This window comes from Egretta garzetta, unplaced genomic scaffold (genome assembly GCF_000687185.1).
Source record: "Egretta garzetta isolate BGI_Z169 unplaced genomic scaffold, ASM68718v1 scaffold46, whole genome shotgun sequence".
In the NCBI taxonomy this organism is placed as follows: Eukaryota; Metazoa; Chordata; class Aves; order Pelecaniformes; family Ardeidae; genus Egretta; species Egretta garzetta.
In genome coordinates, this window is record NW_009260268.1 from 8252150 (window position 1) to 8266387 (window position 14238).

Sequence of the window (14238 nt, forward strand, 5' to 3'; positions counted from 1 at the left end):
TTTTTTGCTGTGTTGCTGAGGATTTTTGCTGACTCTGGAAATTTCATGAATTTCCTAGATTGTGCTCAGTAAGAGTTGCTTCTTGCTTTTTGATAGTCACAGACAGTTTCTAGGGTATGCAAAGGTGTTTTCTGCTGATGTGCTAGCTGCCTTCCCAAAATACACAGACAATTCACTTACTTTTGCCATGCCAATTTTATCATTGAATGCTTGGCTTCTCTCCCAGTTCTTTGTTTACTGAAAAATTTGTTGCTTCTTGAGCCACTGTTCTGTCCCTTCTCCTTTTTTTGTTCTTTTTCTTCTTTTCTTTCCATACATTCTTCCTTTGCATAACTGCACTGATCAGATCATGCCAGTCTTCCTCACAGCTCATTAAGTAGGCTTTTCCCCTTTGTCAATGGATATCTAGGTAGTTATAAATTCCAGTCGGAATCACTTGTAGGGCTAAAACGGACTTCTGGAGGACATCTGCTTGTTGTTATGTCTTTTTGTAGCTGTTTTCAATCTAGCATCTTCAAAAATCTTTGTTTTCCAGTCTTTTTCTTCTTCAGTTCATTAAGGAGTTTGCCTGTCTCCTCATGCTGTACCTGTTTGTCAATTTTCCATTTTGCTGACTCTAACTTCTTGTAGGGATAGCTAGCTGCACACCATCTATTCATAAAGATGGCTCAGTATAGTTCCAGAGAAGAGCAGTTATGTTTACTTACATTCTCTCAATAGTGCTTAGAATTGTCTTAGAAGATAAAATGGCATAAGTACTGGATCCTCCTTCAGTCTCTTCTTAGTATAGAAAGAAGGACTCCTCTGTTCAGTTCCAATCAGTCTTCTCTTCGTCAAGCTATATTGATTCTTTCTAGTTTTCACAGCAGGGAGAACACATGATATGTAGAGTGAGTCTCACTTAATTTTCATTACTCATTTGAGGAAAGTCGGGAAAAACCTCTACCTGCATTAGATTATCAAAGGATTTAGCCCAGTTCCCTCCAGTAAAGAACTGCAAATAGTCAAATGCAGTAAAGATAAGATATAGATGAGATATAGGTGACCGCCTGAACCTCTCTAGATTTCCCACAGTGATTGAAAGGATTGGAGATTTTTACCCCAGAAATTATTTGAGTTCAGTTTTATTGTTTAACCCATGATGTTGGCACCTATCCTGCTAAATCTGAAGAGGCTGACTGTTAGGGAATGAATGTACTTCTGCATGCATTTTCTGGAAGGAGAAAATGAAAACAGAAATGGAATGGAGAAAGTGAAAAGGTAAAGATAATTATAAGAAAATAGAACATGTGCTTCCATTTTTGAAGGTAAAATTTTTGCCAAGGTGATCTAGGAGTTTAGATCTCCTTTCCCAAAGGAATATTATGCCTTTAATGCTGTCAACCACATTTAAAATAGGTTTTGAAAGTATTTGAAAGTATTGTTAAAATATTTTTGACCTTGGGATCTTAAGTCATTTAGGAGCTTTCAAATGTACCTGTTACGTTTCTTTCCAAAATATCAACAAAATCTGAAATGAAAGTCAAAGTTTGCTTTTTAAAAAATAGAAGTGAATTGTTTAGTTATTAAAGATAGTTTTAGAAGTGCAGCAAATAATAGTTCCAAATTTTATGTAACAAAAAAGCAGATGTTACTCCACTGTTGTATTTGTAACTTTTTTTTCAGCTCATTGAGGAAGATCATTCTAAGTGTTACTCTCACTTGGAAGTTTTACAAATTGCACTTCATGTTTAGCTTCTTTTGGTATGGGATTTTTTGTGAGATGTCATATGAGTGCTGGAAAGATGAGAAGACTTTTGTTATGGTATTCACATGCTATGGTGGTTTATAAAGAGGCAGGCGCAAGTATAGGCCATCACTGTGAAAACACATTTATAAATTATGAGACACCTAATCACAGGAAACCATTACATCCATTAGTAACAAGGAAGATAAAGGAGCTTAATATAAGGGAGCAAATGCTGAAGACAAAAAGGGAAACAAATTAGGGACTTAGTCCTATACGTCATATTAAATTTAAACCATGTAAACTTAAGCAATGGAGCTGTAATTCATCTTAGATTCCTGGTGTCTGGAGAAACAACACAGGTGTCTCAGTTGCTTGCATCTGAAACACATGGTCAAATTATAGATTAATAACTGATATCTATATTTATTTTCTGTTTGTTTCTCCAACCATTTCCATCAATAAAAATTCATTAAAATACTCTCAGAATATTTTAAGTATTGGGTTGTTCATGAGTGTTAGCACAATGGTGGTAACCAAGATGTTAATATTTATCCCATGGTAGAATGTACCTGTTGTTATAAGTTTTAAATTTTGTTCTTTTAGACTGGAGCAGGACCCCATGTTGATAGGTGTTATAAAATGAGAGGTTACTACATATATGTATTTTTTTAATCTAATTCTGGCAGTTTGATCTATTTTCTTCTATTAAGATAAATTCTATTTTCTGGTTGTACTCTACCAGGCAGAGAGGTGAAATATAGCTTATATTTTTAGATCTGTGGATAGAAGTACGATTTGATCCATGCTTATGTTCTTGTAAGACCAAGACTTTTGTTTACTTATTGATATCATTATAATTACTGTCAATTAACAACTCTTCTGAAAGGATAGGACATGTGATTCATATTGAATATGAAGTCATCAAATTGACATTAAGATTAAACTGGTGAATTAAAAGCTCAGTGTCACTCTAGGATGTGGTATTGTTGCCTCCTTCCATCACAGAAGCAGCTCAACAAGCTCAACTCAAAATGTAATCACTGTCTTTTTAAGGCATACTCCTGTTCTTCATATCATAGCACTTACTCAGTGCAGCTCATTCTGTATGTATTTTTAATTAGAATTAACAGAGAAGTGTTAGGGCAGAAGAGACATGCTTGTGGCTTTAGATCAACAATTATTTGTTTCCCAGCCGTAGAGCAGAGATGCACTACACATGTATGCAAGAAAGAGGGAAAGGAACAGTACTTAAAAGCCTGTTCTTCATCTTTCTAGCAATCCATTACTTGGTTCACATTTCCCATCTCTTTCCTATTTTTTGATTGAGGACTAGAGGATTACCCACCATGTGAATTTTAGACTTCAACCTACAGGTATGAACAAACTAGTTAAAGAGGATGTTTTGTATCATAGTTCAAGTGTTCATTCCACCTGTTTCTTCCAGTCCAGCAGAGTTTGTTTCCTTTGGTAAATCTGCCACTCTTAAGTCTTCTTTCCTGACTCTTGAAGATTATACTTTTCTGTGCCACCATCTACTAGAACTGATTTAACCAAACATATCACTCACAGAGGAAAGCGAGTGCCAGTTTGTTGCACATTACCATTTAGAAACATTTCAACTCACAGAACGGTGGTAAAAATATGATTCGATTCATTACATGTTTATTTATTCTTGTTAGCATGCTGTGAACTTCATTGTGCAGTGAACATTACAATTAAATATGTTAAACACAGAACAGCCATAAATGTTCTTACTAACTAATAATGGTAATAGTATCAATTCACTAGTATCTATTTTTGTGAAGTGGTAGTTTTATTGAAGAACAATATTCAAGATGCAAACATTTATTGTCCTTTTATAGAAAATTGTTCCAATAACTGTTTAGTGAGTGCTGGCATCACAGGGAGAAAATTGTGTACCTCAGCTGCTCTCCTGCCTGTGCCTGTAATGAAGTCTCTGTAGTAATCTAATTGTATTGACTTAGCAAAAAAATGGAATTCTAATTGACAACATAAAGCGAAGCAAATTGTCAATAAAGATATGCTGACTTAAGCTTTGTGACACTGATGTCAAAACTGATCTGGCCAAAAAGAAAAAACAGAATCTTCTGAATTATTAAATTTCACATGAATTATGTAATCAACTGATTTTATATACAGCTTAATGGTGAAGTTATTTGCATGTTCTTTCCTTTAGATTTTCAGGGGTGCAGAGGGGTCTCCAAATGTGTTGCTTAAGAAACATGATTGTGGAGGTCTGAGTATAGCTGCACCTCCGTTTCTGAAAGCAGTCGGAGGAAAAATCCATGGTTGAACCAAAAAAGGCATCAGATTAGAATCTTTAAATTGCTTGGATTTGACACTTCTTCCTGGCATAGGTAGTTGGGTCTCCCTATGTTGTGGTCAATCTGGAAGTGAGTTTTTCAAGTTGGAGACTGAAGACTGAACAAGTGAAGCTTCCCCTAAATCATCTTTCACTGTAAAGTAGTGCTGATGAGGATGTGGCCTAGCCATAGCCAATATAAAATATGGAGCATAAAATTTTTCCAAAATCTTAGTGGTCCCTAAAGCTTGACTGAGGGCCTACTTAATGTAAGTACTTTCCTACTCGGTAATCAGTACCTGAAGAGATTAATTTTAGGATTAAGTGCTTTTTAAAAAGAAGCGGTCTGTGTCTGTATCCCAAATGGGAGTACTTTTCAATAGAAGACAGGACATGAGCCAGCAATGTGCCCTTGCCACAAAGAAGGCTAATGGTATCCAGCAGGTTGAGGAAGGTGATCCTTCTTCTCTGTTCAGCAGCAGTGAGGCCACACATGGAGTCCTGTATCCAGTTCTGGGCTCCCCAGTACAAGAGAGACATGCACATACTGGCAAGAGTCCAGTGAAGGGCCATGAAAATTATTAAGGGAATCCTGTGAGGAAAGGCTTTGAGAGCTGGGACTGTTTAGCCTGAAGAAAAGGTTCAGGGGGAATCTTAACTCTGTGTACAGATACCTGAAGGGAAGGTGCAAAGAGGATGGAGCCAGACTCTTCTCAGTGGTGCCTGATGACAGGACAAGAGTCAATAAGCACAAACTGGAACATGGGAGATTCTGTCTGGACAACAGAAAACACTTTTTTACTGTGAGGGTGACCAAACGCTGGCACAGGTTGCCCGGAGAGGCTGTGGAGTCTCCATCCTTGGAGATATTGAAAAGCCATCTGGACATGGTCCTGAGCAACATGCTCTAGACGTCTCTGCTTGAGTAGGGGGTTGGACTAGATGACCTCTAGAGATACTGTCCAACCTCAAACATTCTGTGATTCTGTGACATAAGCTAGTGCGGGTCTCAGAAGGACCACACTCTCCAAATGCTTTTGAGTTATTGTAATAGCTTACTAGTGATTGATCCCAATTATACTAAACAGAAAAAAAAAAATATCTGACAAACGTGAAATTGTCCATCAGGACAATAAGGATTTACACAGTAACTCAGAGTGATGTGGCTTTTGTCATATCTGGTTAACAATTTGTGGCCCAATGACCTTGTATACCAGGGTCGGTTGCTGACATGCTTTTGGCTGCCTTTAGAAAGGCTTGAATGTCTAATAGCGTAAGAAGACTTTGCAGGTGTGAGGTGTAGCCCAGATAAAGATGTTTTCAGAGGAAGCTGCTCTCTCCCTCCAATATTTAATTCTCTAAGAATGCAGCTCTACTACCTTGTCAGTCTATTCAAAGTAGTATGATCCTCACTAACTCAAGATGACACCACCTTTTTCTGTTATTTTTGGAAATCAGTTGTAGACTACCAAACCCTTGCAGAAGAGAAGAAACAATTTACCTGCTTCAACACATGCAGGAAATGACAGCAAGAGCTTTGTGTACTCTGTTTGGCATTTTAAAAACTTTCCAAGAAAATCCATCCTTTTACTCAGAATGCCTTTTCAAGAGATACAAGCCACTTGCTTGCCATCTTCGTATTTATTGTTGTAATGAACTTACTGATTTCATCCCAACTCTTGATTTTAGAATCAAGGTTGGGATGTAACATACTAAGTAATCGTGTATTTGCTGCATAAGAAATGTTATGGTACTTATGGCACTTCCTGCTCTGTGTGATAGATCTTTCACTACGTATGGTAAACTTCCAGCTAAAGTCTGTAAAGAAAACAGTAAAATAATATTTCAACTGTAAGCTTAATTAATGCCACATACTGTGTAGCGTGGAAGCAAAATGAATGACCTGCTGTAGTGTCAAATAAAAGAGAGCTGCCCACAGCATGAGCTACTGGCCTGAGGCCATGTTACTGTCAGGGTGAGTGGAGAGAGACAGCTGGTTCTGGTAAATCATCTATATGATGTCCTGAGTTATGGCTAGTTATGAGCAGATTGCTTTTTGATTTTTTTTTTTTTTCTCTAAACGCTGATGTAAAGAATTTTTCCTGCTAGCTGTAGTTTCTCTTCTCTTTCTTCATCACCACAGCTCATCTGATTGTTAATACATTCCTTGTCAACCCAAATATATGTATTATAATATTATAAAATAATATATATTTCTATATTTTAAAATTCCCTTGTTTTTCATTCTGTCAATGAGTTAAGAAAATAATGCACAGAGAATCAATCGGTAATGAAAAATGTCTAGAAGTAGCGTCATGTTCCAGGCTACAATTACAATACCCAAAGTAACAAAAATCATATTGTTTTTTGGCTTATCTGTTGTTTCATGATATGAGTAGTAAACAGTTTTAGATTTGTATCTATCAAATTAGATGTTGATTTCTTAGGTTTTTTGAATGTAGCTAAGTATTTGCTGTGATAATATCTTGTCAGACTTGAAAATTGCTTGTAGCTATAAATAAACCTTTTCAATTTATAATATAGCAATTATCAAATCGTTCCCAGAGGTACTTTTCTACCACCATTAAGGCTAATTTTTACTTAAGTATTGGTTGGTAATTCCTGTTAATAAGAAATACCACAAAAATTTTTCAAAAGAATAGTCATGGAAAGAAGTAATGTTTTTAGATTTGTTTCATATATAAATATAGCAAACAAAATAATTGTGTTGAAGTTCTAAATGTTGTATGTTCTAAAAAATATTAGAAGGCCTTAAAAAAAAAAAAAAGAAAAAGAAGAAAAGTTTTTCTGTCTCCCCAAGGTATGGATCAATGTCTGATGGCATGCATCTCCATTTCATTAGGGGTTTGTTCAAATGGATAAATTTCAGTGAATTGACATGCTTGCAATAAGAGCACTCTTCACTGAAAATTTCAAACCTCTTTTGATCATTGTATTGATGTGTCAAACATACTCAGTTTGGTTTTTCTGTTCTATACCCTTGGGAATGCAGGCAGGCTTTATTAAATACTTTTAAAAAAAAATCTGTTCCTGAATAATATTTTTCTCAAAGGTAGGAGTATGAAAGCTTGGTTAATAGCAAGGACTGTCAAGTGAAATATATTAACTGAAGCTAGCAGAAAATCTGGGTAAGATTAGAGTGCGCTGTGGGTCTCTAAGCAATCTGAGTTACAGCATTTGCTGCAGGGATTGTGGAACTCCTGAGACCTTCAACTTGAGCTTCTAAGAAAGCTAAAAAGAAATTGGGAGAGAACATGAACTAGAAAAACTAACTTTTGACTAGCTCTCATTGTAGTGCCCCCAAACTTGTATTGCCTCTAAAACAGAAAAAAACCCTGAAAGCAATGCCAAATGTAAGGAAGTGGAATGAGACATAAGTGATTCAGTTCTTAGTTTTTCACTAGTTTGCTCGCTGTCTGTGGAGAAGTTTCTTCTCTCCCTCCCCAAGCTTCCATTCCAACAATGATGTTGACACAGATCTTGTTTGCTGTAAAGAGCTTTGCTTGCTTGAGACATAGATTTGGGGTAGGAAAAACACTGGAGTCCCAGCCTTAATTATGATATAAGAATGCTTGGTTTAGATCTGAAGAAAATTGTAGATATCCTGGCAAATCATTTACGAAATTTCTTTCTTCCCTCCTACCTTCCCCCAACCCCACTGAGATACCATTTATTTTATTAGACTGCCTGATTTTCAAACATGTAAAAGCCATACCAATCTGTGTAAAAGCCCTCTGATAACTTCTGCTGTTTCTGTTAAGTATAATCATGCTCTTCTTAGTTATCCTTGTTTCTTAAAGCATTTTGTGCTTTGATCAAAGGTAGTGCACCCAGTTTAGCCTTCCATCTGTTTTAGCAGCTGGATGCACATGCAGAGAGGTGATCTTCCTAAGAGCTCCTCAGTGTGTCATGGAGAAGCTACTGCGTTAATCTTGTTTTTTATGCAGCCAACCACACTTTGAGAAGAATTTTTGAATTGCCTTACTGGTGTGGTATTACTATATGGCACCACACCCCTACCATTTAAGATTATTATATCTAAATGTAACTTTTACCACTTTTTTTTTTTTTTTTTTTTTGTGCAAAATGGTAAAACTCCTACCTTTTAACACATCTACCTGTATTCTTGGGTGACTTTTTAAAAAACGTAGGATAGATTTAGAGTATATGTAGAGCTGATCCAGAACTAAAAATCCTATTTTGTCTTCAAAATACACAAAATAATATAATTTTCTTTTCAGAAAATCAGTAAGTTGGAAGTCAAATTGCATGCCCAGGTGTTAACAGCAAGTATTGGGTTGTTTCTCCTGTGTGACTAAAAGTTTGTAATTAAGAAAAATAACCCTTTAATTCCTTAATTTTGGATCTGATTCTTCTTTTGTGGCACTTAGAAAAGAGCTATTAGCCATTAAGATGAATTTATATTTGTCCAGAGAATTATTTGCAAGGTATAATCATGTTCTAAACAGTTTTTGTTGACACTTGTTTAAGTAGATTGTTACCCCAACTTCAGAAATTATACCAACAATCTCACCCTCTAGATTTAGTTCATCTGCTCATTGTCTTCTCTTCCATTTTTTTCTGCTTTGAAAATCTACCTCTAAGAGATTTTCCCAAAGAATAAAATAAACTTTGAAAATGTAAAATGTCTCTGCTCCATACTTTAATTACTTTTATGAGTCAGAGATATCTGTTCCAATAGTACATTGTGGCCCTAAAATATCAATAGTTTAAACAACATTGGCTTGATTGTTATCTAGTTTTCATGCTGTGTGCTTACTCAGATTCACCTGTGCCTAGTGCATATGCACAATCACATTTTTTATGGTAGTGAAAAATATCAAATAGTGATAGTTTCCATTATCATGTTTATGATACTTGTTCAATGCAGTGTAAGAACTGATTTAATTTCTTCATAGTTACTGAATAATGTATCCCATATTACTTTGTATTTGAATTAGAAATCTCATTAATTATCAGAGCACAGGAGTTATTTTTAATTTCTTTAGCATGTGGCTCTGGGTTGCTTATGACTCTGTGTATATATACATGTGCACACCACAGAATGTACACGTTTAAGATGCTAACATTGAAACACTTCAAATATTTAATGGAGCACTTCTGTAATTTCATTATTTTTTGTTTGAGACCCTCAAGCATCCTTATGTCAGAAACCCAAGTAAAGTTTCAAACCATAAGTTTTGTCTCATTTTGAAACATTTTGTCTCAACATTTTGAAATGTTGTCACCAATCGTTTCATATTTACAGGACCTGAGTAATGGAATAGCATTAAGCTTATACTGCAGTCAGATTTTTTTAAATGTCTATTTAATAATAATTCCTCATCAATAAGATCTGTCAGTCACCTAGTTTAGAATGTATATTTTTATAATGTATTTTGAAAATCCAACAGGATGAAATAGCAACTCAGTCATCAAAAGTGTGTGTGTATATTTGTATACGTTTCTATGATCTACATATATACAGATTTATTCATAAATACCCGTGTGTATGGATTTTTATATATAAAGTATATGTACACTTTATCAATCAGAACCCTTGGCAAAAACTTGTCAGATTTTTCTAGGTGTGACCAATTTTTGAAAGATGTTCTGTCATATTGCATGGTTTAGTAAGGCTCATTCCAAGTCACTTCTAAAAAATATTTTAATAACTTGTTTGTCTAGTGTTCTGGAATTTCTTTGCCTTTTCATGGTTTACAGAAACACAGAGCTCACAGCTGTTCCTCCTCAGCTAAAAATACTTACCTGAAGCAGATATGGTCTAGTATCTTTTCAGTTACTGGTGATAAAAACATGAATGGAGACATTTATCAAACAATTATGTATTTTTTATCTTAATACTTCTAACATCTCCAGGTACTAATTACCAGACTGACAAGGATTTGTTTCGGTTTTCAATAGTTTAAAAATCAGCTGATGATTTTTTACACAAGTGTACAAATCAGTAGTGAGAGTGCTGCGAATAACTGTAACTGGCCAGATAAATAACCATAACAAATAAAGCCAAAATCACAAGAATATTTTAATATTCTTTGGGCCTGTTTGTTATGTATAAATGTGCAGTTCTTAGAAAATTGAGGCCTTGCTCCTTATGGGTGGTTAGGGAGAATTTAGTCTGACCAACTTGCTTGAGGTCTGAAGGCAGCTGGTGGTGTGTGGTTTTTTATCGAGCAGTTTCAGAATTAAAATGTTTATTTTGTTTTTTGATTGGAAAAATATTCAACAGACTTAAAAAAAAAATTACTTGTAGATAATTGTAGTGGGTCAACCTTGGCTAGCCACCAGATGCCCACCAAGCCACTCTATCACTCCCCCTCCTCAGCAGGACAGGGGGACAGAAAATATGACAAAAGGCTCATGGGTTGAGATAAGGATAGGGAGATCACTCAGCGCTTACCATCACAGACAAAAAAGACTCAACTTGGGGAAATAAATTTAACTTCTTGCCAATTAATAAAAGAATATCATATCATTGAATCGTAGAATGCCAGGATGGAAGGGACTTCAAAGATCATCTGGTCCAACCTTTCTTGGGAAAAGCACAGTCTAGACAAGATGGCCCAGCACCCTGACCAGCTGAATCTTACAAGAGTCCAATGATGGGGAATCCATCATTTCCCTGGGGAGATTATTCCAATAGCTGATCTTCCTCATTGTGAAAAATTTTCCTCTTGTGTCCTATCAGAATCTCCCCAGGAGTAACTTGTGCCCATTACCCTTTGTCCTTTCTGTGTGACTCCTTGTATCTTCTTTGCAGCCACCCTTTAAATACTGGAACATGGTGATAAGGTCTCCCCTAAGCCTTCTTTTCTTAAGGCTGGACAAACCCAGTTCTGTCAGCCTTTTATTTACTGTTGTGGTTTAACTAAGCCCCATGTAGCCGCTTACTTGCTCCCTCCTGGTGGGATGGGGGAAGGAATCAGAAGGGTAAAAGTGAGAAAATTCATGGGTTGACATAAAGACAGTTCAGTAGGTAAAACAAAAGCTGCGCATGCAAGCAAAGTAAAACAAGGAATTCATTCACCGCTTCCCATGGGCAGGCAAGTGTTCAGCCATCTCACAGTAGACAGTTCTTCATGAACTTCTCCAGTGTGGGTCCTTCCCACGGGCTGAAGTTCTTCATAAACTACTCCAGCATGGGTCCTTTCCCTGGGGTACGGTCCTTCAGGAGCAGACTGCTCCAGCATGGCAGGGTCACAGTCCTGCCAAAAAAACTGGTCCTCTGGTGTGGGCTTCTCTCTACGGGTTGACATGTCCTGCCAGGAGCTTACTCAAGCATGGGCTTTCCATAGGGTCACAGGCTCCAGCACAGACACCTTTTCCAGTGTAGGGTCCTCCCTGGGCCGCAGGTGGATATCTGCTCCACCATGGACCAACATGGTCTGCAGGGAGACAACGTGCATCACCAAGCCTCACTCAACTGGACAGTATACACCAAGGGAACTGACTGATGCCTGGCTATGGTGATGGAATAAAATATTGTATTTAATGATTGTGTTGCAAAGGGCATATTTCATGGGCCCACATTCATAGTCTTAGGAGCAGTGCTACCTTCTGGCTTTCTCACAATCTGGAATTTGACTCTTCAAGTATTTTTAATGGTAATAATTGTCTTGTAAATAATATATAAAGCAAGGTCACAAGACAATGGAAATGGTGTAAAAAATACTAATTACTTTAAATCTCAAAGTGTAAGCATGCATTGCATTTTTGTTACAATGGCTGGTTAAATTATAAGGAGGAAGATGATTAACCCTTCTGTGCATTCAGCTTCTGAATTCATAAGGAATTCAGACACAGCTGGGATGAATAATGCCAGGGTAACATAAGAGGATGATCTAAGTCTTGAAGCCTGGTGACACTTTGCTCTGGGAGGACTGAGAAATGTTGTTGAGGGAAGTTCTGTTTGTAAAGATTTACTACATAAATAAACTGCTAAACATTACATTTAATTGAAATTACAGGTAAAGAGAAGCAGTTCTGATTGAAAGGAATAAAAATGACAAAATGCCTATTTACTGGCTTATTTAAAACCTGCTTTATAAATTTGTTATTTCTGTTTTGACTTATTTCAGTGATACATGTATTGTTTTAATACGGATGTGTATTCTATGACTTGTGGCTGTAATTATTCACTGTGAATTAATTTATGCTGTTAATATCTCATTCACTAACAAGTGCATGGTAAAACCTCAAGAGTTTTGATCTGGATAAATATGTAACAGTACAGTTGTCTGCATAAACAATTGTGAGCTTTAAATTTTAAAAATCTTATGAAATCAACAGTTGTTTGATCCTTCAAATAGATTTTTAATCCATTTTTTATTTCTAATTGAATCAACCAACCAATTTTTGTGCATTTTTTACTTTCTTTTAGTAAAAAGAAAGACAATTTTAAAGCATAAATCTGATCATTCTATCTTGTTTATAAGTTTGTTAGGATTTTGTTTGTTTGTCTTGATTATTTCTTTGGTTTGGGTTTTGGGCTTTTTTCCCCCTCAACACAAAGCTGATTAAACCAATCTTTTTAATGGGCATGTTTCAGGAAGAACTTTTACATAAACAGAATGAGATTGCTTTAATTTCATTTTTAAGTCATGGGTAAAAGTTAATACCTTGCAGTCTAAAGGCAATGTGACAGCTGGATGTGAATATAAATATCTGTAAAAGAAAGCTGAAGATGCAAAAATGGTTTCTTATTAAATGCCATAAACTTTTTTGCTCTAATGAAGAATTAATGATAAATTCTTAAAGCAGTTTGCAGTTACTGCTTGCTTGTATGATAGAACTTAAAACTGGTTCAGGAAAACAACAGATGATAGTAGTATCCATATTTCCTAAAGGGCAAAATTAAAGCTTTGAGGGGTTTTCATGTTTCTTTTTGCATAAAATATGGTATAAACAATGGCATAATTTTGTGTAAAATGTGGTTGTAACTATAATGGCATAAATTATTAATTTAATTTTCTAAGTATAATAAAAGAGTGATAAATTCTTTTATGAAAGATGCATTTCTAGAAAGCACAGATTTTTCTTCTATTTCTCTAAAAGAATGTACTGGGTTTGGCTACAAGCTACTATGAGGCTACAAGCTACTATGAAGAAAATTACCTTCATCTCAGCAAAACCAGTACAAAAAAATGTTCCGCGACTTTTTTCTCCAAAACTAAATTTTCTTGAATGACCTTGTAAAGGACAATAAAATATTCTTCAGAAATAGAATGTAAGATACATATTAGGATTATATTAATATTTTTAAAGTTGCTGATAAATTTGAAATGTAAATCCAATTTGAAATATCAAGGCAATATTCAACTTTAAATTAATGAAAACCACCGATTTCTTACTAAATGCCTATTAAAAATAACATTGATGTGTTTTATGCTGAATGAATGCATCCCTTCTGTGCCCATAGAAACTGTTTTTTTATCTGTTTTCAGATAATCTTCATGTAATAAAATCTGTGAAAAAAACCCTCTCATTTTTTTACTTATACTTACATCTTTCTTTTCCAGATGACACGAGAGCAGTATATATTAGCAACACAACAGAACAGCCTTCCAAGGACTGAACATCCTCAGTTTTACCCAGTAGGGATTTATGGATGGCGAAAGAGGTGCTTATACTTCTTTGTCCTTCTGCTGTTGGTTACCATGATTGTTAACTTAGCAATGACAATATGGATTTTGAAGGTTATGAATTTCACAGTGGTAAGTATCACAGTAACTTTATGTACCTTGTTTCTTGAAGTAATAACTTGTAGTTTTATTTCTCTTTTCTTTACCATCTTATAAACAAATAATGTAATTTTGGATAAAAATCATAAATTGTATATCCTTCTTTGAGTGTTACTTCAGATATTTAGACCTTTTGTGTCTATTCTGCAGTGAGTGGATCTGTGCCTTATCTATTCAGATATTTTTGGTTAATAATATCTGTTGAAAATATATCTGGATCTTAGAATTTGTTTGCTAACCAAAAGTGTCATGGTGACTGCCCCAAGAATCTTTTGGCTGCTTGTCACCACTAATAGCAATCAGTAGGAATTCACTATGTCTGTTCTCTATGGTATGTCTCTTAGGAGGAATCTGGGTTAGTTAGGTCAGCTTAGGGTAGCTTTTTTAGGTTGTGGTGTTCTTAG

The 14238-nt window shown here is 35.6% G+C and overlaps 1 protein-coding gene across 2 annotated transcripts in view; it reads left to right on the top strand.

The window, feature by feature from the left end:
- Nucleotides 1–5979: 5979 nt before the first annotated feature.
- SGCZ (sarcoglycan zeta) overlaps nucleotides 5980–14238 on the top strand; it is a 216193-nt gene continuing 207934 nt past the window's right edge. Inside the window, exons 1-2 of one of the 2 annotated variants that reach the window (XM_009642435.2) lie at nucleotides 5980–6054; nucleotides 13613–13807. In XM_009642435.2, coding sequence (XP_009640730.1) covers nucleotides 13613–13807 — 195 coding nt within the window. In that variant the 5' untranslated portion in view covers nucleotides 5980–6054. Of the gene's footprint in view, nucleotides 6055–13612; nucleotides 13808–14238 lie in introns of those variants that run through there. The other variant, XM_035897793.1, reaches the window with a different exon arrangement.